Below are 25,955 nucleotides of genomic sequence, written 5' to 3' on the forward strand. Positions count from 1 at the left end.
GAATAAAACCCTCAGAGTGACAGTCTGTGATCATGTTTCATGTGGCAGACTTCATTTGCTTTCAGTTTATATTGCTATCAATTTATGACTTTGTTCCTTAAATAGTTATCATTTTTTCCACATTGTAACTGATATATTGAATGATGTATGTTTAAGGGGTATTTCAAGGAATCTTAACTCCAGTCGTTAACTGGTTATCTCTTGGCTCAGGAACCTTTAGTTTGTTGAGAGGAAGTTAATATTTTTAAAGCAAATAAAACAGCTTTTTAATGTGTAATTTTCTTATCAATTTTACATTTTCATACCCTTTTGAGTATCTAGCATGCAGTGCTGGAATTTACATTTAGCTCTGCAGGAATTGCTTTAAATATTATTATTACCACGGAAGAAATCAAAAATCAAAGTGAATTTTTAGTACAATAGCGAGGTATAGGAAGGTGCAATTGCAGTAACAGCAGCCTGCATTATTGTATAGAGCTAACTCACAGCTTGACAGAAAGTCCCTGCTGGGGAGGAAATGTAGGGGAACTGGCAGGATTTTGCTACATCTGCTCCCTACTGCTAATAAGCCTTAACCTGTTTCATTTTTATTATGCTTACTGTTTAGATATTTTGCTTCCAAAATAATATCTGTAACTGTGAGAACACATAAAAGACAGCACGACAGGTAGGGCTGTTTAAAAATTGAAAACTATCAGCAAGGGATATTAAAGGCCATAATGAGTAAGATGGTTGCCTTCTTGTTGTGGGTTTTTAGCGTTCAGGCACAGTAGTGCTGGTAGAAAGACTGAGTGTAAGTAGATTTCAGAGCTTTAGGAGCTTTTGCAGCCAGAAGGCACCATCAGATCATTTAGTCTGACCTGTATATCACAGACCATTGCATTTTACCCAGGTATTCCTATTTTGAACCCTGTGGGTGTACTTAGCCAAAAATATATCAGACCTTAAGAGTTTAAAATATTTTATGCCACAGGATGAGAACAGAGGGACTGAGCTTCCTGTGCAGTAGGAATTGTATTTATTAGGTTGGTATGTACACGTGGTACAAATGATTCAAAGGGAACTGGAGTTGTTTGGTCTGGAGAAGAGGAGTCTGAGGGGAGACCTCATCTCTCTCTACAACTACCTGAAGGGAAGAGGGTGTCAGTCCCTTTTTTCAGGTGACAAGTGATAGGACATGATGCAACAGCCTCAAGTTGCACCAGGGGAGGTTTAGATTGGACATTAGGAAGAATTTCTTCACGAAGAGGGTGTTCAAGCATTGGAATGGGCTGCCCGGGGAAGTGGCAGAGTCCCCATACCTGGAGATATTTAAGAGACGTGTGGACGTGTCATTAAGGGAAATGATTAGCAATGAGATTCAGTAGGTCAGGGTGATGGTTGGGCGTGATGATCTTGAAAGTCTTTTCCAACCTACCTGATGCTGTGTTAGTGAGAGGATCTGTGACTAATTCTGCAGAATAAACTAAACAACCTGAGACTTGTATGTGTTTAACAAAAGTGGAAATCCCTTCCTGACCCATAATCAGGCTGCCCCTTTGACTTACAGCAAACAAGACGTTCATATTGTATCAGAGTACTTCCTTACCAAAATCTTTCTGCTGCAGCCATAAACAGTTCCTCCGGAAAAAGGAAAACAAACAAACAACCATAACAAACAAAACAGATTTAATCTGTCTCAGTAAGTGTCAGTGTGGGTAATTAAGGGACCAGTAAAAGGAAAAATCTTCTCCTTCAAGCAGTCACATGCATTTTTAAAGCTAATAGTCATTGTCTAATTCTGAATTTCAGGCACTATGCCCCTTGAATGGCTATGCTGATAACGCTCATAATGTGTCCAGACACGTTCATTACAGTCCTCTGAACATGCTTTCCTCTGAGTGTTCAGTGCTGTGTCTGAAGTTTAGAACCACCTAAAAACATACAAAAATGGTGTTGTATATTTTCCATTTGATATTACTGCACCCTTCCACTAGCTAATTATCCAACATTTTAAGATCTTTTTTTTTTTGCTCTGATGGTGGCATAATTGTCACATAACAGTATGAAATGTATTTTGAAGAGAGATGGAATAAAATTCAAGAGATAGTTGACAACTCTGAAGTCCATAGGGCAGTTGAGACTATGCTGTTAGATAATGGGATAGAACAAATTGTGATACTTACCTCATAAATTACACTAAAATGGAAGTCTCAGTCTTACATAGGAGATTCTTTTCGACTACTACGCATTTGGAGGTCTTTCTTTCTACAGGCCACTTCGTGTTTTCTTTTTTCCTTTCAATTTAATCTAACAAGTAATTATTTGAGCTTACTTTTCAAGGAAACTTCTATGTTGGTAACCCGAAAAGCTGAAGTGTTAGCCTAGTTATTACAGACTTTTCATATGGCCTTTGTTCATGCTTTCAGTTGTTTATTTCTTCTAGAGACTTGTTCAAAGCTGACTATGTCTTAATGGAAATGCGATACTGATTGCTCTTGGTTTTATCATGTCACAGAGCCTGCAGTGTGCCTTCTCAGTGTCCCAAATGAAAGGATAAAAAAATCCAGAGATCCAACAATAGAAAAGAGAAACAAAATTAACGAGCAAATGACGTCCTTATATACTAAATATAATCAAAACAGAGCTTTTAAGGTTATGTCTTTAATTTCAGCTGAGCTTTTGTCTATCACACAGAAATGAAGAAAATTTATACCACTTCTTGAAGCCTCTGTTGACAGTAAGGGTAAAAGAATACCAAGTCGCTAAATTATTCTGTTTGAGTGATATTAACTATAGATCATATATAGTTATTGATCTGTTTTTTCTTTATGAACGCTTTCTGTTTTCACAGGCTTCTCCATTTGCTTGTTTTTTTATAAAGCTTACATTTACTTGCAGTAATACTATTCATAGACCATTTGTCATGAAAGTTTTGATTCTTCAGACTTAAAATATTCTTTACACACCAAAAAAAACCTGTCTTGTCTTCTAAGATTAAATTTATCAATTTGTTGTGTGATTTGGTCCCTAAAAATGCTTACTGGTGTGGTAGTGGTTATATCATGTAAGTTAATTTTTGTAGTTGTTTCTTCTGACATATTTGGTTAGCTCCCATAAGATTTTAACCTTGAAAAATCTTAATAATAGCTAGCAATATATTGTATAGATTTCAGATTTTCTATACTCTTTCTAATACAATCTGAAGGATGCTCATTTTCTTCACCCATTTTTGCCTTTGTCAAAAGTTAAGCTTTTGTGCTTGGCATGCTAATTGCTGACTACTTCATATCTAATAATTAATTTTGCATCACTACTGTACCTGCATGTAATATTTTTTTCCAAATGCCAGCTTGTGAAAATATTATACTGAGAGATCACATTAATTTGAAATCCTTGAGAATTACAAAAATTTATTAAAAGTACCCTAAAAATAGTACTGCCCCTAAATTTCTAAAATCGTATTTGTTTTCCTGTATCTACTTTCCTTTTTTTTTTTTGCTATTTCTGTTTCTGAAAGATCAGTAAAGACTGCACAAAAAGTATTGTGCAAAATGGGCTATCAGATACTGAAATAAAAAATAGAACAAAAAATAGAAGAATAGAAAAAAGTAGAACCTTGCTTTGTCTAGATTCTCCCTGTTGGGTAACACCAACAGGCTCAGTGTTCCAGCTGACATTGTACAAAATAGTTTCTATATGACACAGTGATACTTGAACTACTGTCAACCTTGTCCAACACGTTGTGGAGTAGAGAGGACTAAAATATCTGAAAAAATTGTTTCTTTTTATATTAACAGTATTTGATCCACTATAAATATTCAGGTTTATAAGACCTCGTTTTTAGCCTGCCAGTCTTGTGTTAGTGTATTTTTGGCATGCAGCAAATACTCTGTTTTATTTCAGGAAAGAATAATAAACATCAGACTTTTTTATATTTGTAAGCTTTGCAAAAAGTCTTAACAATTTTATTGTTACAAAACATTGTGCTATTCATTCTTTGAATTCAGGAGTGTTATATGAGGAATGTATGTGGCCTATTTATTAGATGAACTAGGATGTTGAAAAGGATTGCTTGTATCCTACTTTCTTCAGGAACTGACATTTTTATTCTTATGCAGTTTTCCTAGTGGAATCTTTACTTTTTAAAGTCATAAACCTATTGTTGTGAGAGACTCTCTAGCAAAGCTTGAACTGGATCTCAGGAGTTTGATGCACTCTGTTTTATGCAGGCAATGTAAAAGAAATTTTAAATGTATTATTTAAAGGCACATTAATCTTGCCACTATAATGGTGTAATAATGCATACCATAGAAGATCAGCTTCTAAAAGTAACATCACAGTATCTTTCTTTTTGTTCTCTGAGTCAATTCTTTGTAGAGATAGCAATTACGCATTCATCTCTGTCTCTTATAGCCTGATTCCATATTCAGCTGTGAGGTAGGTAGTCCTTACTCCTTACTCATACAACAAAAAGAATATTTCTCATTTGGAACAAATGGAGGATAGTCAAAATAAGCAAATTTCTATAATAAATGTTAATAACTGAAATGTGTACCTTTTTCTACTAAATTAAGTGAAATAGTTAAATGCTCATAAAATGCTTTGAATATAGGTTTGTCCCATACTTATTATTCCTGTGTTAATAGGTCTGACTTAGATTTTACATTTTTTAATGAAAAAGTACACTACTAGACAGATTCTAGAAATCTGTAGAAACTCTAGAAAGTCTCTTTTAAGCTTAGCACTTTTAAAACCTCACTCTGTGTAGGTTAGTTTGCGCCCCTACAGCCCAGTGTTTTTCATTTAACTGCACTCATAACATTGGAGCTTTGTTTTGAAGCGTTAGGCATTCATTAGTGTAAGAGTATTCTGTAGCTCCCCTGAGCACACACCATGAAAATAAAGTGAATTTTTACTAAGAACTATGGCCTACAAAATGCAAGGGCTCAATAATACTGTAAGCAACGTGATAACCTTTGTATCTGAACAAAGCTCAGGAAAGAATTAAGCACACAGCAGTTCAGCTAGCCATTTTACTTTAATATGGAAATACAGGTTAATTACAATTTAAAAAATGAATTGACATACTCTGTTGTTAACCTTCCATCTGAAAGGGCTTGTATTTTACACATTTTCATGGAAATGTTAGCTAAGGCATGTTTCTACCAAACTCTTTTTTCAGTTTCGACCTACACATGGTTATAAAGTATAGTGAGAGTTCCCATTCTCCTTTCTTGTGATTAGATACCTTACTGAATTTGATGCCATTTGTTACCTATAGTACTGTGGCCTTCAGTAAGTTTTCAGCCTTGCCTTTCAACCTCTTCTATTTCCAGCCACTTGTCCTTATACTTTTGCAGATCTGAGTTAAGCATCCACAGCACAAGTTCATTAGAGGAGTTAAAACACAGCTGACTGTCTCAGTGGCTCCTGTGGTAATGGGGCTCAAGATGTATGCATTGCTGTGGCAGGTGCCTAAACCAGGCAAACCTCCTGCTCAGCACTGTCTGGCACTGTAAATTGGGTTGTACTTGTCTGTGCTAACATTACTGTCTCTATCAGTATAAACAGGGATTAAAATATATGTGGCCCCTTAAGAGTGGGGTTCCAGGAGTTCTCTGTGTGATTCTGCTTTGGGGGGGATGAAAATTTTTTATTCTTTTCTTTTTCTTTTTCTTTTTTTTTTTTCTTTTTTCTTTTCACATCTGCAGATGTGAACAGTAAATACAGGAAAAGCATATATCCACCCTAATCTTCTCCCAACCTCGAACTATTTTAATTCATATTAAAATTAATAAAATTAATTTTAATAGTTATATAAATCATTAATTTCTGTATTATTAACTATTGTATAAAATAAATTATTTTTTACTAGGAATTTTAAATGTCTCATAATCCCCACTGACTCAGTCTTCTGAGTATTTGTTCAGGTCCCCCTTGAATCCACATAAAATTCTTGTAACCACTGCATTCTCTGTCAAGGAAATTTAAGTGTCATCCACCATCGTATTTTTCGTAACCATGCTCTTACTAATGTCATTTGATGATCCATAGCTCTTGTACAGAAGGACAAGCATGCACTAAAATCAGTTCTTATCTCTATCCACCCTTTTTATATCGTGCATGATTTTGTAAACCTCTGTCAGATCCTCCTTAAGGAGACTGGAGAACATTTTCGGTGTCTATCTTACTGAAGGTGTGGATGAACTGTGAATTACTACAGTGGCATAATGTAGCCCACTATGTTCTCTATCCCTTGGCTAATAATTCATAATGTTTTACTTGTTTTCTTGACTCCTGTCAACTACTGTGATTCTTTATTAACCAGTCCATGAAGACTTTCCAAGATGTTACTTAGCATAGTATGGCACTCTTGTCAACGTTTACCACAATATAGCATCAATCTAGTTTGGTATCACAAAATGGAAGGTAAATAAGAGTCACATTCTCTTAATTGTTTGTCGTATCACATCTTTGTCCTGGGATCTACCACTTCAGAGCATGACAGAATCAGAATCCTGTCATAGTGTGATCTCTGAGACAATACAGTTTGCATCCATTCCTGGAAGAAGGCATTGTTGCAGATCCGTATTTTCAGAGGCTGTCTCCTGCACAGCAAAAGGGTGCTACCTGGCTTCATGCTCCTGCCCTCTTTAAATCAGATCATGTAAAAGTGTAGCACAGAAATAGCATCTGTCTCCATATTATCTCAGCAGTCAGCTGTTGAGCTTGTACAATCTGGTTATTTTTTTCCAATGACATCCAAATTATTCCTGGTGCAAAGTTACTTTGTGGTATTTGTTTTAGAAAGGATTAAATTTTCTGTGGAAATGCTAACAAGTGAAAATGGGAATCTTTAACAGGCATACTTTCTCCCATGAATTGAAAATCATTTGAGTCCTGCTAATTCTTAGCTAGGAAATAACTGTTTAAGTGTTTATCTAAAAACCTTTAGATAGCAGCTACACCTACAACCTAATGAAATTTGTAAAGATTTGTAAAAGTCAGATCATACATACCTAAAGAAATCTCTGCCTTCAACCATGCTTGGCCCTGTTTTAGCACCCCTCATTAATAAGAATTTCACAGAGGTACCCAAGAATTATTTGTCTCTTCTTTTCCAAGAATTGCAAGCCAAACTGCTTTTTCTTCTACCTCAATTTATGCTTGCTTTTTTTTTTCAAGACTGAACTCGAAGAATGTCTAGGCCAAAACCTGTGCTCATTTATAGAACAATCTACAGCAGTATCCTTGTGCAAGAACCCTAAAAACACGTTTACCATAGTAAACCATAGTACCGTGGTAGACCATAGTCCCGTAGTACTGTGACTGTCTGCCAAAAGTGCTGTATCACTGACGGGAGTGCAGAATCAGTTGTGAAGAGCAACTTAGTAATGAAATAATTCCTCTTTATTTTCACTCTTAATACTAACATATTGTTCCAGCATCATGTTTCTTATGATTTCTTATGAATTTCTTTGGAATTTCTTAGCAGAATTCATATATTCATCCCCGTGTACTAGACAGGCTATCATAAAGATATTCAGCTATTTAAGAAAGTTGTAAATTTCTGAAAGACAACTCAAATCCATGTACAACACAAATGTCAGTGATTTCCTGAAAATAAGTCAGGAGAGGTCATTGTTAGAAGTATTTCTGTATGATTCTGAAGCAGCTGATGAAAGATTTTTAGTCCCCAGTACCTCCATCACTTGTTCTTTGCGCAGACTCTGAAGTTAAAGGTTATGAGTGCTATAGTACTGCACAGCTGCACTGTGAACAGTCTTTCATCTCGTTTGTTAAATTTGGAAATGTACTTTCTCCTGGCCTTAATTTTCCTGTATTTCTTCATATTCTAAATGGCAGCTGAAGGCAAGCAGAAATAGGAAGTAATTGATTTAACAACCTAAGACAAGTACAGGGAAGTAGAAAAGTTTGTCTTAGTGCTTGCTGTGACCTGAGAGAGCTTCTCTAGACTTTTTTTTCTAAACAGTACCTCAGCACCTTTGGCCAGCAAAGTGGCCTTTAAGCCTGAATGAGCATGACTTTTTTTTTTTTTCCTCAGTGCAATGCTCCAGTATTTCATCTTTTCAAACTGTTTTACAGCACTCAGAGCAGAATTATATTGACAAGGTTAGAATTCATCTCCTAGAGGAGAATACAGTGCTCCTCCTGTTAAGTGCTAATATAACATTTATGTGTTGGTACCTTAATAACAGCCCCAGATTGCCTAATGAAAGTACTGAAAGCAAACAGTACTCAGTGAGATTTTATTATGACTGAAGTGACTGCAATTTGAGACAAATTATCCCCATTTTTGTTTCCATATCAAAAACAGAAATGCTAAAGCAATTGCTAGATGTTTGGTATAGAATTAGACTCCACTGTCATTAATATAGAAGTAAGTGCATTTTTCATGTAAACAGCTCACGAGGGTCAAAAATCAGAGAACTCTGTGGAAAATGCTTGTCAATAACCTCGTGAGTGAATTTTGAAATAAAGTGCCTGTAACCTGTCATTATTTCTTCCTCTCAAAGTTGAGAGCAAGTGGATGAAAATTGAGCTTGTGAATTGAAGGTACTGTGAGTTATATGGCCTTATCGACTTCAGGTAAAATGACAGTTTTGCCTTGTTATTATTTTTCCTTTCAGAGGTCAGGCAATGAACAATATTACCATTATATACTGCAGAGTAAGCAAATTGGTATATAAAAAAAAAGTTATTATCTGTGTACACAAAGATTATGTAAGTCACTAATCTTAAAAATGCTCAGTGTATTCTCTCTCTAAAAAAATGGAGGAATGAGTAAGACAAAAAATATCTGCTGGATGGAATAAATACCTGAAATTGTTCAAATGAAAATGTGTTTGTTCAAAAAGCAGATAAAAATAATGTAAATCAATCCTTTTAGAGACTATATATATCATAATTTGAATTGCTTTCCGTAAGTTGACATTGTCATATAATAGGAGTATGAGAATGTGAATTAAGTATAAGGTAAGAGCAGACCTAAATGTGTGTACAGGGTCAGGCCTGGATGGAGCTGACTTTCTTCATAACAGCCTTTATGATGCTGTGTACTGGATTTGTGACCAAAGCAGTGCTGATGACACACCCATGTTTTAGTTATGGCTGAGCAGTGCCTGCACAGCATCAAGGCCTTCTCTGTTTCTCAGGCTGCTCACACAGCAAGTAGGTTGGGCGTAAAGGGAAGCTGAGCGGGGACACAGTCAGGACAGCTGACCTAAGCTGTTCATCTCATCTGACGTCTTATGCAGCAATAAAAACTGAGGGGAAGGGGGTTTTGGAAAGGTACCCATTCACAGAGACAGACTGGGCATCAGTCTGCTTGTGAGAGGTGTTGAGGGATTGCCTTTGCATCTTTTTTGTTTGTTTGTTGGTTGGTTGGTTTGTGGTTGTTTTTTAGGGGGGTATTCTTTTTTGTTGTTGTTGTTTTGTTTTTCCTTTCTTCCTCGTCATTACTTCATTTATCAAACTGTCTTGATCTTGATCCATAAGTTTTCTTACTCGCACCACTGGGGCAGGAAAGAGCAGGTGAGCAGCTGTGTCGTGCTTCACTGGCTGGGCAGCTGCACTTCAGCCCACTGCAATTTGGTGTTCCTCGTCTGAAGTTCTGAGGTCTCTTTGTATTCAGATCAAAAAGGATAAAATACGTAGCAAAAATACAGGGACAAGATAATTATTTTATGAACTCACCTTAGGTTTTCTAAAATTCAGGGATAATACTGTTTAATGTACTTAGGTACAATTAATTTGGGTTGAAATGGCTGCAAATTGACAATTTCTTCCTCTGTCTTATGGAATAACATTTCAGTATTTTGAAACATTATATTCACTTCCAGTACCTGCTAACACATTCCAAAGTGATTTATACAAAAACTTTTACAAGGAATTAAGCAGAAAGCCTCTCCCACTTCTTTAATGCCATTAGAGTAAAAGGAGGTCAGTTACTCAGAGTTAGCTTACCAAATAAGCTAATTAGACATGCTGGTTGATGTAAAAATAATTTAAAGTACTTTCAAAATGAGTTCTGCTCTTAAGAAAATGCTCTTATCTTTTAAAAGGGTGTGTTTAGACCATTCTGCTGTTCAGAACTGTATCTTTGCTGTATCTAAACTGTATCATTAGTATTTTGACTTCTAAAATAACTCTACGTGTTTTATTAATTCATTGCTGTTGCTTCAGTGGTTCCTGCCATTTCTGTGCTTCAAAGAATAGAACTTCTGTCCATTCTGTCCATATTAGTGGATAGAAGTTAGCATATGCAAAAAAAGATATTTTTTCATTGCAAAATACATTAAGAGCAGTATTTCTTTAAATTCTAGAAAGGAAAAAATGAGCAGATATTAACTGTCAGACTAATTCTTAATTGCTCAAAATGACTTTTCATAAAGAAGGGAAGTTTAGGGGAAAAAACAGGTTCCATGAAATAACTGTACTGCACATACTTTTTTGAATATATCATCAAAATAAGAGCAACATTAATTTCTACCAGTTGTATAATATGCACAATATTTTGTTTCTCTTTTAGGTTGAAGATTCGGAGACATATAATAATGTAGCTGCAGAGTGTGGGATGCTCACTGTGGTTGTTGTATCTCATTTACCCAAAGATGCTGCCATTGAATGGCACGTTATTGCTGTAGTTGATGATCCACTTCAAAGAAAACATTTTGCAATGAAGATGTTATCAGAGGGCTTCCAAATTGATTGTGAATCTGTGGAGTCCAGTTCTGCATCTTGTGCTTCAATCTCTGTACGTCTAAGCTTGATTTCACCATCTGCTTCTCAGTTTGATTTAGATGGACCTCTTCATGACTTAGTTTCTGTGTTTAGACAAGCAGTTGAGAAACTTTCAGAAGACTGCAATGCAAGTCCTTTGTCTTTTAGAGCTTTCTTCAAGAAGGATGTCTTTGATGATGGAGCACTACAAACAGGTAAGATAGAAAACATGTCTTAATGCTATACATAAGGTAATTTGTTTTACTTCTGCAGAAGGTTTGATGGCAGCTGACCCTGACTTTGAACAGGTTGGACTAGATGATCTTCTTCCAGTCTGAGTTATTCTATGATTCTATAAAAAGAGAAATTGCTGAGAAATCTGGCAGCCTCAGGGTCTAACATAGGGGTCGTGAATCTTTTGCTTAAACATGTTTGAACGGTAGTCCATTTGGTAGTCCATTTTTGTCCTGATCTAGAACTATGTTCAAATAACCAAATCCCTTGTGTGAATAGGCACTCCTTTGAGACATATTGATGAAATACTAATGCTCTGAAACAAGGAAATGGTGTTCCATCCTCCATATAAGAGGGTGTCTGGTTTTGAAAATAGCCTGGTTTCTTACCAGTTTAGTCAAGTAGACCCTGATAACCAAAAAAATTACTGTTTTTTATCCAGTACTTAATTTTTCAAAATTTCATCCACTTACCAAGTAAAGAGAGGAGAGTACAGGACAATAAATATAATGTTGCAACTATAAATTATTTCTTCTGATGTACATCTTTATTTTGGGCTGTAATCAATTTGTGAAGCCTAACATTACCCAAGAGCACAAAAGCTTCTTTTATCTGTCAGACATACCACACTGGTAGACCATACTTGTATTGAAATCAGTAAGAGCTTTGCTATCAATTTGAGAAGGAACCAAATCATATCCTTACTCTATATTTGTCTCAGACATGCATGCACTTTAAAAATCCTTGCAAACCACAACTGATCCATATTAATTAGCTGACATAAATGTTAGCCCTCAATAGTCTACTGTCCTATTTTTTTTCTTAACCTGCAGCAGTTTTTGAAGAAAATTCAACTTGACATTGTTTAATAGATTTAAAGTACAGGAGTTGAAAGCTATAAAAATGTGGCATAGAATAAGCATATTTAATCCAGGAAGCAAAGAATGAACATATAGTCTGACAGAATGTTGTTGTTTTTACTACATCTTGTTTAAGAGCTAAAAGGAAACCTGATAAAACATGTTTCTGGCATGGGCTTAACATTATCATTTTGCCTCCTCTCTTTCTGATATTTCTCAGGCCATAAAATAATTACTTCCAAATAAACTTAATTTGCTTTATTAGATATATTGCTCAATATAATGTGTAAATTATGTGCATGAAAATGTGATTCAGTTTGATTCTTGTTACACTACTAATGGCATAGATGTAGAAAGTTGTTGTGATTTTCATATATTCATTCTGGTTGTGTTCAGTTCTCTCTACTGTCATAATAATTCCTGTCATTATAGTAATTTTATCATTATCTTCACTGGTAAGAGATACATCTTTGCAATCTGTAGAAAATATAGAATACATTAAATTTAAAAGTAGCACTAATTCATTGATAAAGAATTTAAAAATAACTTTTGTCTACTAAGGAAACATTTCCATAAAGTTCGTGTTATAGGAAGAAGAAATATGCTATTTGAAAATAATTTCTCATATTAAAACAGTTGCTGCTGAAGTGTCTTGATAGTTTCAATTGAATATAAGGCTATTATATATGTACATGGCATGATTTTGAATCAGAAGACTAATTTTTAATATATTGTTAAGACACTGATATATTTAAGTGTCCTGCTAACACATGTCTTTGGAGATAGTGTCCAGTGTCCTCACCTTTCCAAAGGATGCAGACTATTACTGAAATATATCCTTGACTATCTTTTGTACTATTTTTAATCATATTTCTTATAATTTAACTCACACATATGTATTAACTGTCACTTAAACAAGCACTTTATAAAGTCTCCAAGATGTTCCAATTCATTTCACTATAACCTACACAGCATACACAAGCAAGATAAAAATAATCTGTTTTATCTTCATAGTCCTTATTGGCAGTATTTAGTTTTGTCTGTCAGAACAACTGCAGATATGTCCTTTAGAATGCTTCACAGATGTAATATACCAGAACTAATATCACACCTTCTTTTGAATCTTACACTATTTTAATGTGCCCATAACACCAGCCCAAGATATTGGAGATTATTAAGCTCCGATGTCCACACTTTTTCCAGTTTTATTCCTATGCTCTTATTTAGCTGTAAAGTGGTCCTCAAGCTTCATTTACAGTAACCTGTTAACTTTTCAGCCTACTCCCTAAATTTGGATTCAGTACCATGAGAGGAAAAATGGCATGTTTTATATTACCCAGAAGTTTATTTCATTACCTGAATAGGATCAGAAATGTTTATTATTTCTGATTCTAGGTGAGTTCCAATAAACTTGTTCTGCTTATGGCATGCTTGTGGATGCATGAGTCTGACTGTGGCAAGTCACAAAAGGAAACAGTTCTGGATTCCAAAATAGAACTGTTTTGTGTCTTTTCAGTTTCAGGTGTGGCCAGAACTTGCTCATACCTGTCTCTGTAGAGGTACCATAAGATATTCTGAGTGTTTGGATGTCTCTTTGTAATGATTTCTATTACCTCCAAAGGTTAGTTTCTGTTCTAGAGTATGTCCAGTTGGGTATCATAGATTACTTATGCTACTGATCAGATAGTTGATAACACTGTCTTTCAAAAACAGAGGAGCATTTTACTAGGACACAGAATAGACCAGAAGTGTTCTGATCTTGAAAATCTGAGGCCAAATACATGAAGTTTTAAAAAATATTCTTTCCTTGATGTGGCTGCCAAAACATAAATGTTATTGAGAGAGCAGTTTTTCAGTTGCATTTATTAATTCAGCTCAGGTAGTCCTGGTTGCTGACCATCTGTATGATGAGCCATTACTGACATGTCTGATCTCCAACATGTGTTAGACATTGTTAATCCCACAAGTAGGTCTGTTCTTTTGGAGTTTTCAACTCGAACAGGTCCATTGTCTGCTGGGGAAAGATAGTATTAATAACCTAGCAGGGGATGCTAGGCACTGCTATTCAAATATATTTAATGTGAAGCACATCAGACAAATATATCTATAATGGAATAGATAGAAATTATCATGTCTCAAAAGATGAGAGGGATGGCTGAGGAAGTAACTGTTCCAGTCTTACTGCATTTCAGGTGGACTTCCATCATGTCATAAGATTAGTAAATAGTCTTCAAGAATTCTTGAAAGATCTTGAATTACAATGTATTGTCTCTTCTACCAAAAGCATGAAAAAGAAATAAGATAGTTTTTTCTTATTAGAAATTAAAATCATTAGGTTGAAAGGAAGGAATGCTGCCACAGATCTACTCAAATGAGCTTCTGATGAGATGAGTGCTTTTTTGGTGCAAAGAAATTGAAAATTTATTTTAAACAGTCCAAATAAATTAGAGAAGCCTGTTTGTATCTGACACAGTAAGATGAGAACCAAGAACATATGGTACCCTACCTATTGTAACAGGTTAATGGAAATTATTATATTATATGTTACGAATGTCAAAAGAGGCTAAAGGTTTGTGATGCAAATTTTAGACAGATAGCTTTCTGTCATCCTAAGACCAGATGTAAAGTTTTATTGAACAAAGTGTAGTACTGACGATGAACTTCTCTGAGACAATCCCTCATAACATATGAGAGCATTATGGGCACCATGCTGAGAACACAGAACGTGTAGAGGTAGGAGGATTAGATTAAGCTGACATATATACTTAGCAAGATGCTGTTAAGCCTTTAGAAGTCTTTAACATAAATTTGGCTATTTCTTTCTTATTCACATTTAAATATACATTAATATAGACATGTCAGGATGATTGGCTATACCATCCGGTTGACTAGATTATACTTCAGCATAGGGAAGTTGAATGCTCATAAGTCATCCCATTATGATTCCACAAGCCTTGTTCACAGGATGTATGCAAAATATTTTTGAATATTTATTAGGGAGTGGAAAAGGTCCTGCATTTACCAGAACGTCATATTACATAATCCCTTTATAATAATATAGAAAAAAATGAAGAGTGAATACAAAAAGGCAGAAGAGAACAGGAATAGAAATACAGCCTTATAGCAGCATTAAAACGAATATATAACTAGTTTGAAATGTGTCTGTACTCTGTAAATACTTAGGACTAAAAGAATATTTTTACTTATGTGTTTATCAGCTTCAAGGATACTACAATTAACTTAAATATATAACTTAAATATATAACTTAAATTATATAAATAACTATAAATTAACTTAAATATATAACTTAAAAATAATTATAAATAATATATAACTTAAAAATAATTATAATACTGATTGAATAGAGTTCAACTGGACTGCAGAAAATCTTACTTTAAATGGGACTGTTTCTTTGGTGGAAACAGAAGCCCTGTTAGGCATCCATTTAGGAATCTTTGCTTTGATATAGTAATTTCCTGAAGTATGTGCAACATACTGCTTTTAAACTAAGTATTCCATTTATTAAGATACTGCATTATCAACACATTTTTGTAGATGCTTTCCAAAGCACATGGTTCTAGTACTGGTAGATATTATTTATGTAGTGTAAATCTCAGGCAAGTGGAAGTGCATCAAGTGAAGATAAAAATATACATTTTCTTAACAATGCATTTGTATGCACTGGGAAAAAAAAAAAAAAGGTACTTAAAAGGATTTTTAAAAGTATTATAAAAAAGTAAAGATGAATTAATTACATTAATGTCCATGTAGTCAGTACCACTCAGAGGAAAACCAAATTTAGTCTATTTAATGAATTTTCTTGAATGACATAAGGCAAACCTCAGCCGAATCTGAATGATACTCAGTTGCACAGTCAAATAGTCTGTTTTCTCAAGTTTATTTAAAAAGTAGTATATTGAGGAAAACAAAAGGAAAGCAAGAACAGGCAGAGTTATCCAGAAGTAACCCAAGAGACAATGTTTTCAGTAACTACAAGAAGTTTCTGGAGCTTTATCTCTCCAGTCATTCCCCAGAAACATTGGCAAGCAGCTCCAGTAGCAGCAGTGACTTCAGAGGAACATAAAGTAGTGTTGATCTTCTGTCTAGATTCCCAGAATTGCTTGTGCAATGATTCTTTTATACTTCCTCTGTTTTTTCCCTCGTATTTTACTAGTCTCTTACTTATTACTTTTGGTATACCAAAAATAAAGCAAATGATCTTAAAGTACCAGACAGTCAGAGAATACGAGAGGAGAATATGAAAACATCGTATTTAATATTGCATCTCTCATCACACATAGATCTTATCACAGACCTGATGCCTTCTCTTTCCCTCTTTTAGATGATAAAATAATTATGGCTGATTTGTTGGAGGGAGGAATTTAGTACAGATGTTACAGTTCTCTGTTTATGGAGATATAAGGGTATCACTTTTTTAGTAGGTAGGGAAAGTGACACTAAAGATTGTTCCAACCCAGAAGAGTATTCTAGGATTTGGGATTTCTTTTGTTTTTGCCATAATGTAGATCTATGTAACTTACTGAGTGAATTTCAGCATTGAAATGAATGGTAGCTCTCCACATGTGAGTAATAATATGAACAAAAAAAAACACATCCTGATCATCTCCAGGACCTTTCTTGTACCTGCAGAATGACACACCTCACAAATGTAAATGTTCTTTCAGATCATCCAGTTGTCAATCTATGAGTGATCACTACAGCTTAGTTTCAGTTGTTTAACATATATTCTACTTTTCAGGCTCCGAATGATGACTTTTTCCCTTTCCCCTAAAATATTTAAGAGTTTAATCCAATTCAATAAAAGGACATCTTTTCAACATTCAGCTATTAAACACAATTTCTTACTTTCTTTCATCCCTTTTCCATAGTTGTAATCCTACTTGCTAGTTCTTCTTGTTCCTAGTTGTATGTCACCCAGATACTCCTGCTTACAACTCTCAAATATTCATAGAACACTATCAAGTTCTTCTCCACACTCAGACATACAGATCTTGTTATATTAGACCAAACTGTTCACAATCAACTCTTTATTTCATTAGCCACCTTTTTCTTTGGACTCATTTTGGTATGTTATGATGTTTTAGGTAATATGTTGTGCAGAACAGAAAGCATTTTTTTCTACATTTTTTATTAACTTGGAGAACATTTATAATAGGCTACAAATTGAGATTAGAAAAAGAATTGATGTGACCAGCTTTGCAATCTAATGATGTAGTTGTTGTGGCTAACGTAGATAATTTGGCCAAATAGAAATATTTTTAAAATATCATGGTGCTGTCTGAAGTAGACTATAAAAATGAACTTAGTTTTCTACCAAATCCTGTTAATTTAAAATAAATAGAAAATCCAAGTATAGTTGCCTAACTTGAAAGAAGAGGAAAATTCAAATTCTTCAGGTTTCCTGTTAAGAGAATAGATAATTTGCCAGGTATAATTGTTCAAGCAGCAGACCTATGCTGCTGCTCAAAAAATAGAGAAAGAAAAAAGAAATGGTTAAATTAGTCCTTGGAGAAATGAATCAGACTATAATATATATAAGCAATTAAGAAACACTGATATGATTCATGAGTGTGTTTAAAATGACATTTTAAAAGGGTAGAAGCAGCTAAATTTGGTCTTGGGCTACAAAGGTGGCTTTGTAATCTTGCTATTGCTACCCAAAGTATCCAGTCAAGGGACCTAACATATTAAATGACTTAACAAGCTGAAAGTTTTTGTATCTGTTTTCAAGGCTGTTACTATACCTTCTACAAGTCACTGTGAACGTCTTACATAAGACAATGGAGAAAGGATTTATTTATCTGCTATCAAAAACTTGCAGATTTTATTTATTTTTTTAATAGTAATATTGCCTCTTGAATGAATTTGCATAGGAAAGTGTTTTATGCCTGTGAGGCAGTTTAAAATATATTAAAGCCTACTTTAGGACAGCTGCCTTCTGTCCTTTAAGATGGGAAATTTATTTTTTAAGAGCACACATCCTAGACTGAGAAAAATTCAACCACTTGGTGCCAAGGCCAGGTAGCAAATTTAGAACACCTCCTTCTTCAAAGTAGAGAGCATGTGGTATCTAAAGGCTATGTATGGCACAGCTGGACGTAAAAATCTTGGCTAAAACTTTAAATGGAAGCAAGTTCTTTAATTGCTTGACCCAAAATTGATCTAGAATATACACTTTTATCTTTGATACAGAACACTAGCAATCTCTTGATAAGGTTGTTTTAAAGCTACCTGTGTACAACCTCACATTTCTTCTAAATTTCAGCTACTGAAATCTGCAGTACATTTACAGGTTACTCTTTGCTCCTTGTCATGTTTTCACATTGTATTGAAGTACTTCTGAGTTCTTCACCAAAGGAATTATTTGTGTGGACTTCTTAGTTTTCCTGTTGAAGATTTACATGCCATGACCAGTGGGACAAAATGGACCTGCCATAAAGCAGATGTTTTGCAGAAAAAGTCATAGATCATAAAAAAGAATTTCCTAAGCTTGTTGATGTGTAAACCTGATTCACTTTCCTCCCTTAATTAGTTTAGAAGATGCAAGCCATTTTTTTGTGGTAATCCAGGCAGTGGCTTTGCTGCTTTATGCTATTTATTTAGTTATCTCAATAAACATTGGAATTTGCTAAAAACAGTAGGCTATAAGGTGAAGATCTTGAACGAGTAGATGTAAAGAGGCTTTGATTACAGAATGAGAAACCAATATATTCTGTAATGAGTCAGAAGGGATAATTTTGATAGTTAGCTCTACAAGGAATCTGAACAGATTAACAGTCTTCTGGAAAACTGTTATCTTCTACACAGGTGTAAATATACATGGTCTGTCCATATACGCGTATGTTTTTGTATATGCACCTAAAATGCATAAAGTGCAAGCGTCCTCCTACAATGTCAAAATGATTTTTTTGAAACTTTATTACTTTGTTGACAGAGAGCACCTATAAAAGTATCTTACAAAAATATCATCAAGCATTCAGTCATTGCCAAATTTGGATCATCTGGTGTTTAATATATGAGGTATACATGCTCTGTCTATCTATCCAGAAACCATTTGTGACAAATTCAGTTTTTAATGACATGTCACAGATTATGATTTACAATTACATGAAAAGTTTTTCTCTGACACCGTTTAAACATGCCAACATTTTTGCACTAATTCTGCAATTCTAAGTTAATAAACACTGAAAAAACTTAGATTTCCAGAGACCTCTGAGGAGTTCTACGGAACTGCCGCTGGAAACTGGTCTGAAGGACACCACTTTATGATTATTGTCTTAATTTTTAGACATATCACAAATACATCTTGTCTTGACAGAGAAGTTGTGGCTGTACTTTCCCTGGAATTATTCAAGGCCAGGCTGGACAGGGCTCTGAGCAACCTGGTCTAGTGTACGGTTGGAACTAGACGACCTTAGGTCCCTTCCACCCCAAGCCATTCTATTAGTCTATGAAATCAGTCCTGTGCTTAAAATGTTTTCAGCATGCATTTATGAAGGGGATTTTGTTGTTGTTTTTGGGACACCATTCAATGTCATACAGTCATACTCTGACTCAGAAGGAAATATATAAAAGCTTAGGATCCATACAAGTATTATAATTTTGTTCAACGACTTCCCACCCATTTAACAGGTTGGGGCCTTGGGTTGATTTATTTTTGTTGTTGTGTTTTTGTCTGATATAATGCAGCTATTACAAGAAAAAGTGAAAAGTTTTTCTTGTTTATGCCACATGCACTGTAACTTTTAAGCCTACAAAATAGCTGTAACTAACCACCAAAAGAAAGTATTTTGCAATTGTTGCAGTTAGTCATTTGACAGTGCATAATATATCCAGTGGTCTCAATAGTCTGTTTCTTTTGCAACTTCCGGTGAATTTCAGTTTAAAATAGCATAAGATTATTAGGTGTCATTGAGAAAATTGCTATCTTTAGAAAAACAAGCTAGGAATTTTTTATTATTATTTATTTTAATTTTTCCTTCTTTGGACTTCCCTCTGCTTTTACTTTTAAGGCATCAGATCTGCTATGTTAAAATCCAATTAATAGATCTAATTCATTGACACTTAGAGTACATTTATAACATAGTCCCTTTAGGCGCTTCTACTTAGACATAAATCAACACTGGGTAATTGGAGAATAGGTAATTTTTTGTACATCGTAACAAATTAGAATATTCTTTCTCTTTCTTCTTATTTCTGCATGGCAAGAGTGTAGCCAGCAGGTTGACTGAAGGGGCTGCAACTAGAATACCACTTCTATTTTTGTGGTGTCACAGAAAGAGATCACCAAACTGGAGAAATTTCAGAGAAGAGCCACTAAAGTAGATGGTTAGAAGCATGACATATAGGAGATATGAGAAAAGACTAAAGGAACTGGCTTTGTTCCACCTACGAAAGAGAAGGCTGGGTAGGAACCAAATGGCAGTCTTGCATTACTAGACGGGTATTGTTGACAAGGACCCAGGCTTGTCTCAGAGGTGCACAGGTAAAGGACAAGGGGCAGCAGTCACAAGGTACAGCAGGAGAGATTCCAGTTGGACACAATTTTTCTCCACAAGAGCAGTGTGTGCTGGTGCAGGCTGCCCAGAGAGGCTGTGGAACCTCCACCTTGGAGGTTTCCAAAACCTGACTGCACAAGGCCCTCAGCAAACTGATCTAATGACAGGGAACCTTTCCAACCAAAAGTATTATATGATATATTAAATCATAATTATATGATGGCACTTGAAGGGCAACCAGGCGATCAGGCCCAGTCAGCATGGGTTTATGAAAGGCAGGTCCTGCTTGACGAACCTGATCTCCTTCTATGACCAAGTGACACGCTTGGTGGATGAGGGGAAGGCTGTGGATGTGATCTACCTTGACTTCAGTAAGGCTTTTGACACCGTTTCCCACAACATTCTCCTCAAGAAGCTGGCTGCTCGTGGCTTGGACTGGCGTACGCTTTGTTGGGTTAAAAACTGGCTGGATGGCCGGGCCCAAAGAGTTGTGGTGAATGGAGCCAAATCCAGTTGGAGGCCGGTTACTAGTGGAGTCCCCCAGGGCTCAGTGCTGGGGCTGGTCCTCTTTAATATCTTTATCGATGACCTGGATGAGGGGATCGAGTGCACCCTCAGTAAGTTTGCAGATGACACCAAGTTAGGTGCGTGTGTCGATCTGCTCGAGGGAAGGAAGGCTCTGCAGGAGGATCTGGATAGGCTGGACCGATGGGCTGAGGTCAACTGTATGAAGTTCAACAAGGCCAAGTGCCGGGTCCTGCATCTGGGGTGCAACAACCCCAAGCAGAGCTACAGGCTGGGAGATGAGTGGTTGGAAAGCTGGCTGGCCGAGAAGGACCTGGGAATACTGGTTGATAGGCAGCTGAATATGAGCCAGCAGTGTGCTCAGGTGGCCAAGAAGGCCAACAGCATCCTGGCTTGTATAAGAAGCAGTGTGGCCAGCAGGTCTAGGGAGGTGATTGTCCCCCTGTACTCGGCTCTGGTGAGGCCGCACCTCGAGTACTGTGTTCAGTTTTGGGCCCCTCGCTACAAGAAGGACATGGAGGTGCTCGAGAGAGTCCAGAGAAGGGCAATGAAGCTGGTGTGGGGTCTGGAGAACAAGTCTTACGAGGAGCGGCTGAGGGAGCTAGGGTTGTTTAGCCTGGAGAAGAGGAGGATCGGGGGAGACCTCATCGATCTCTATAGGTACCTTAAAGGAGGCTGTAGAGAGGTGGGGGATGGTCTATTCTCCCATGTGCCTGGTGACAGGACGAGGGGGAATGGGCTAAAGTTGCGCCAGGGGAGGTTTAGGTTGGATATTAGGAAGAACTTCTTTACTGAAAGGGTTGTTAGGCATTGGAATGGACTGCCCAGGGAAGTGGTTGAGTCGCCATCCCTGGAGGTCTTTAAAAGACGTTTAGATGTAGCCCTTAGTGATATGGTTTAGTGGAGGTCTTGTTAGTGTTAGGACAGAGGTTGGACTAGATGATCTTGGAGGTCTCTTCCAACCTAGACGATTCTGTGATTCTGTGATAATTAATTGGTCGAAAATTTGACCAAACATTATGAAAAAACAGCTTTTTTCTGTCATTAATACTGCCTACTCTTGCAAAAGATGGCTACCACTCCTTACTAGGATAATAATTACTGAACCCAATAAGCAAGTTTTTCCTATTGGAGTCTATCTTTGAAAGAGAACTGGTTCTTTAGTTCTTTGCTCTTTTTTTTTTTTTTTAAATAGTATATTATTCTGTTTAGTACATGTTAATTCAGTATACTGGCTATTGGGTTGAAATTAGGCATAAGAATAAACAGTATCTCACCTGTTTTACTCTTAAGGATATCATCTGTATACTGATGTTATGGATGTAAATCTATTTGAGATATACAAATGTCTTTTTGTTTGTGGCACAGAAGGAGTAAGTGACTTGGTAACTTCACACAAGATGGTAAAATTACAGAGCTTTATTTTTCCTGAAGTTCTTGGCTGAAGTTACAGATGCTCAGCAACCCTCAAAATGAGGTGCTGTTTAGAGGCAGCATTGTAAGACTAGGTAATGAAAATGTTGAAGAACAATAGTTCATTGAAATGCATGCCTTGTTTCAGAAAGGGGTTTGAGATCAAATCTGTTTTGAGATTGCTCATCTATTGGGCATAACTACATCATTTTAAAATTGTCAAGGGATCTTGTCATTTCCAGACTTTTATGAAGAGCATGACTAATTGAACGCAGCCTAAGGCATTTTCTACAATTAGATACATAAAGATAAATACGTTCTAATTTAGCTGATTACTCTATTTTTTCTTTGCATTAACTACATAGAATGCACTTGGAATTCTCTTCTTTCATAACATGTAGTGTAACATACCTGCTGTGATTTAATCAACTACTTTATCTGGGTTACTCAAATTATAACAGCTATATAAATAATCAGGATCTCTATCTTTAGATTAGGCCTTTCTAAGTTTACTGTTCTTCTAAATTCAAATTTTATTAGTATTATTTTTTGGTGGTTGTTTTTGGCTATTACAATATGCAGCCACTTAAACTTTTGGTCTAATAACTTTAAAAATACAGTTACAGAAACCTCAGCTGTTTAACAATGCTTGTCATTTTTTGCTTAACTTGTTTGAAATACTTTATGTAGGAGTTTTGCAAAATTTTTAAGCATATTAAAATTTCCTTTTGAAAGGAAACTTGTTGGATAATACTTCCTGGCTCTAGAGATTAGTGCTACAATGCTTGCTCTACATTAAGTTTACCATATGATGCTGCTTAAAAAAAACGTCTTTGATGGGTATTAATTGGAAGGAACATTTTGGTGTTTGGTGTTAGGTGGGAGTTATTCTAAGCGGATTACAATGTTCTTTTACAATTTTCCCATGTTCTTTATGTTTCACTTTTTACAAATATACTACAGACAGGCTGAAAAGGATCCCAGAACTTTTCAGTACATAAAGCATCCCCATTCAAAGTCAATAATTATACTAAAAAAACTTTACCCATTCCAGGGTACACTGGTGTCATATTAAAGAATATTTGGTATAAGAGAGGGTATATTTTTAGCATTGAGTTGGCTAGAAAATCTCAAATAGTTATCTTAATTAAAAAAATATCCAGTCAGTTCCTCCCACTATGCCATTTAGGAGAAAAAAAAGCAAACAATACACTTTCTGGAAGACAGTAAGACTTACAAATAACTGCCACATAAAAGAAGAACATAGGAAAACTTAGTTATTTTTCTCGCACATTGATAAAAGTTGTCCAAGCATTGATGGAAGAGCATCAGACACCAGCCAGGAAAAGCTATGGAACTAGAGGCAAGACCTTGGCCCTTTTGAAACAGTGATTCTACTGAGATTGCAGTCTCTTGTTCATCCAAAGAATGATCCTTATTCTGATAATATCACACACCAAGACATATACAACAAGCCCAAATTTCAGAAAATAGTGAGAATGTGAACTCTGAAAATCAAGTCAATCTGAACACCAAACATCATTTGCTACTGTTGTTTTGTCTTTTAGGTGAAATGAAATCCCAATCTATTGGAATTAATGGCAATTAACAAATGGAATTAATGTTATTAACATAATTGTGAAAGAATTTCAGAACAGCTGAAAGAATGAAACTTGAAGGCAGGCACAGTGAACAAATTGCAACAAAACGGTGTAAGAATCAAGAGGCAGCAGTCTAAAGTTTCTTGATCTGGAAAAAGGAGATGTGAGTGACATAAACCAGAATATAGCAAGTAGCATAATAAAGTAAAAGCTTCAGTTTTAAAAAATGTGTTGTTCTATGCTGAAAATATGATTGGTAGCAGGAAACCATGCGTACAGAAATTCACAGCATGGATTCTACTGGGTGTTATTTATTAAATTAGGAGCCATTAATATGTTTCTCTATCCCAACTTCAGAAGAAAAATAGTGGCACAGAAACACAAGAAACTTGATAGGTCACACACAGTCCTCACACCAACCTAAACATACCACATCCTGTTGATTGTTGTTAAAAATATTTTTTTAAAAGAACAGTTTTTTATTAGCAGGAGGAAAAGAAGTATTCAGAGAGAAAATATCCCTTTTTAGGCTCTTGATACTATGAAATACTTATGTGTCTCGTGCATTGATGCATCTTTCATTGCCATTGAGATCACTACACGGAGACAGCTGGACTCCATTTAAAGTAGGGATGTGGTAAGCAGCCAGAGTAGTGTATCTTTGATGTAGGAGAGAAGTAGTACAGCTTTGCCTCAGAATCATGATTCCTAGCAAAATGAAAGTTTCTTCTGGAGCACTTCTGAAGCAATATGCAAGTCAATGATTATGACATATCATGCCTTGCATGGTAAAGTCCAAAGCTTGGTTTTAATTTGTTTAGTGGGCTTTGCTCTGCAGAGAATAGTCTCCTTTCATGTTGATTCCATGTTATCATAGGATACATTTAAAAATTTGCCAAAATATAGCTTCAGTTGCTGATTTTTGTTGAAACTTTTCTGCATCATTCATGTAGCTCTGATAGCAACCTGACAATGTAAGAGACCATAAAAAAAAGAAATTATATAATTGGAGAGAAACGGCCTGCCTTCTTTACATCTCATCATACTGTTTTAACTAAGGTTTAAATGTAGGCCCTTTATGGTTTTATTTAACATAAGTATTATGCTTTTCTTTTTACCTTTGTCTTGCTGAACTGGGTTTATTTTGTGTTTTCTGGGTTTTTAATGTGTTCATCATTTGGCTAAGCAGGCTGTTAACACTTTCATTCTGAAGTTTTATGAAATTTCAGATCTTTTCTCTTAAGCTGAGATTCAAACTCTGATTTTAGAGGCTATTTTAAGTTTCTAGTATTACGAAATCTGTCTTGAAGATGTTATATGTCATTCGGTTTTCAAGCAAAACATTTACATCTGATTGGAGCTTGGCAAACTCATTTTGGCTTCTTCTTACTTTACGGTGTCTAGCATCTGAAGTGTTCTTTCTGTTCATAAAATAGACACAGGCAGTGACAATCACTGTTCAGGATTCTCCAAACTCATTTTCTAATATTCCAGAATTCTACTTTGGAGACACTTTCTCAAATAGAAGATAATTTTTGGCCCTACACTTGTGGATCTTGTACTTGACAAACTGTTTCTTCTCTATTATTCTGCCGTCCATTGCCCCACAGGAATCTCATGGGAGATGCATAGTTTTTCTTGTGAGGGCTAGATTATATCAGAATGAAACAACTCTGCTTGATTTTCAAATAATTGCAAGGTAAATTGCAAGACTGGAAATAGATGAAATCTGCATCTGAAATGATTGGATTCAATATTAGAACTCTTGTTAAAGTTCTTACGGAACTTCCTCCAGATTGCTCACCTTTACTAAAAAGCAGACTTGCAGATACACTGTAATCTTTAGCCAAGATTTTGCAAAACAACTACTGGCATTCCTGCAGCAATAGTTGGTTAGTTTTACTAGTATTGTTCTGTTTGCAAACTGACAATTCCATATTAGCTCATTTGATAAATGTTCTTTGACCAGATATGAATCTTTATCTCCTCCTAAAGGCTAAATATTTCTGCATGTTTGGAATTAATTGCATCAGCTTCATTAATATGTTTCATGATCTTAAAGCTCCTAGGGGTGTTT

At 35.6% G+C, this 25,955-nt stretch overlaps 1 protein-coding gene across 11 annotated transcripts in view; it reads left to right on the forward strand.

The window, feature by feature from the left end:
* The window catches only part of DPH6 (diphthamine biosynthesis 6), a 198,423-nt gene that overhangs the window by 149,045 nt on the left and 23,423 nt on the right, over positions 1 to 25,955 (forward strand). For 5 of the 11 annotated variants that reach the window (XM_040558782.1, XM_040558786.1, XM_040558784.1 and 2 more), the window contains exon 14: positions 10,535 to 10,940. In XM_040558782.1, coding sequence (XP_040414716.1) covers positions 10,535 to 10,940 — 406 coding nt within the window. Of the gene's footprint in view, positions 1 to 10,534; positions 10,941 to 13,335; positions 13,441 to 23,845; positions 24,094 to 25,955 lie in introns of those variants that run through there. The other 6 variants (XR_005820313.1, XM_040558789.1, XR_005820312.1 and 3 more) reach the window with 6 other exon arrangements.

Source organism: Cygnus olor, chromosome 5 (genome assembly GCF_009769625.2).
Source record: "Cygnus olor isolate bCygOlo1 chromosome 5, bCygOlo1.pri.v2, whole genome shotgun sequence".
In the NCBI taxonomy this organism is placed as follows: Eukaryota; Metazoa; Chordata; class Aves; order Anseriformes; family Anatidae; genus Cygnus; species Cygnus olor.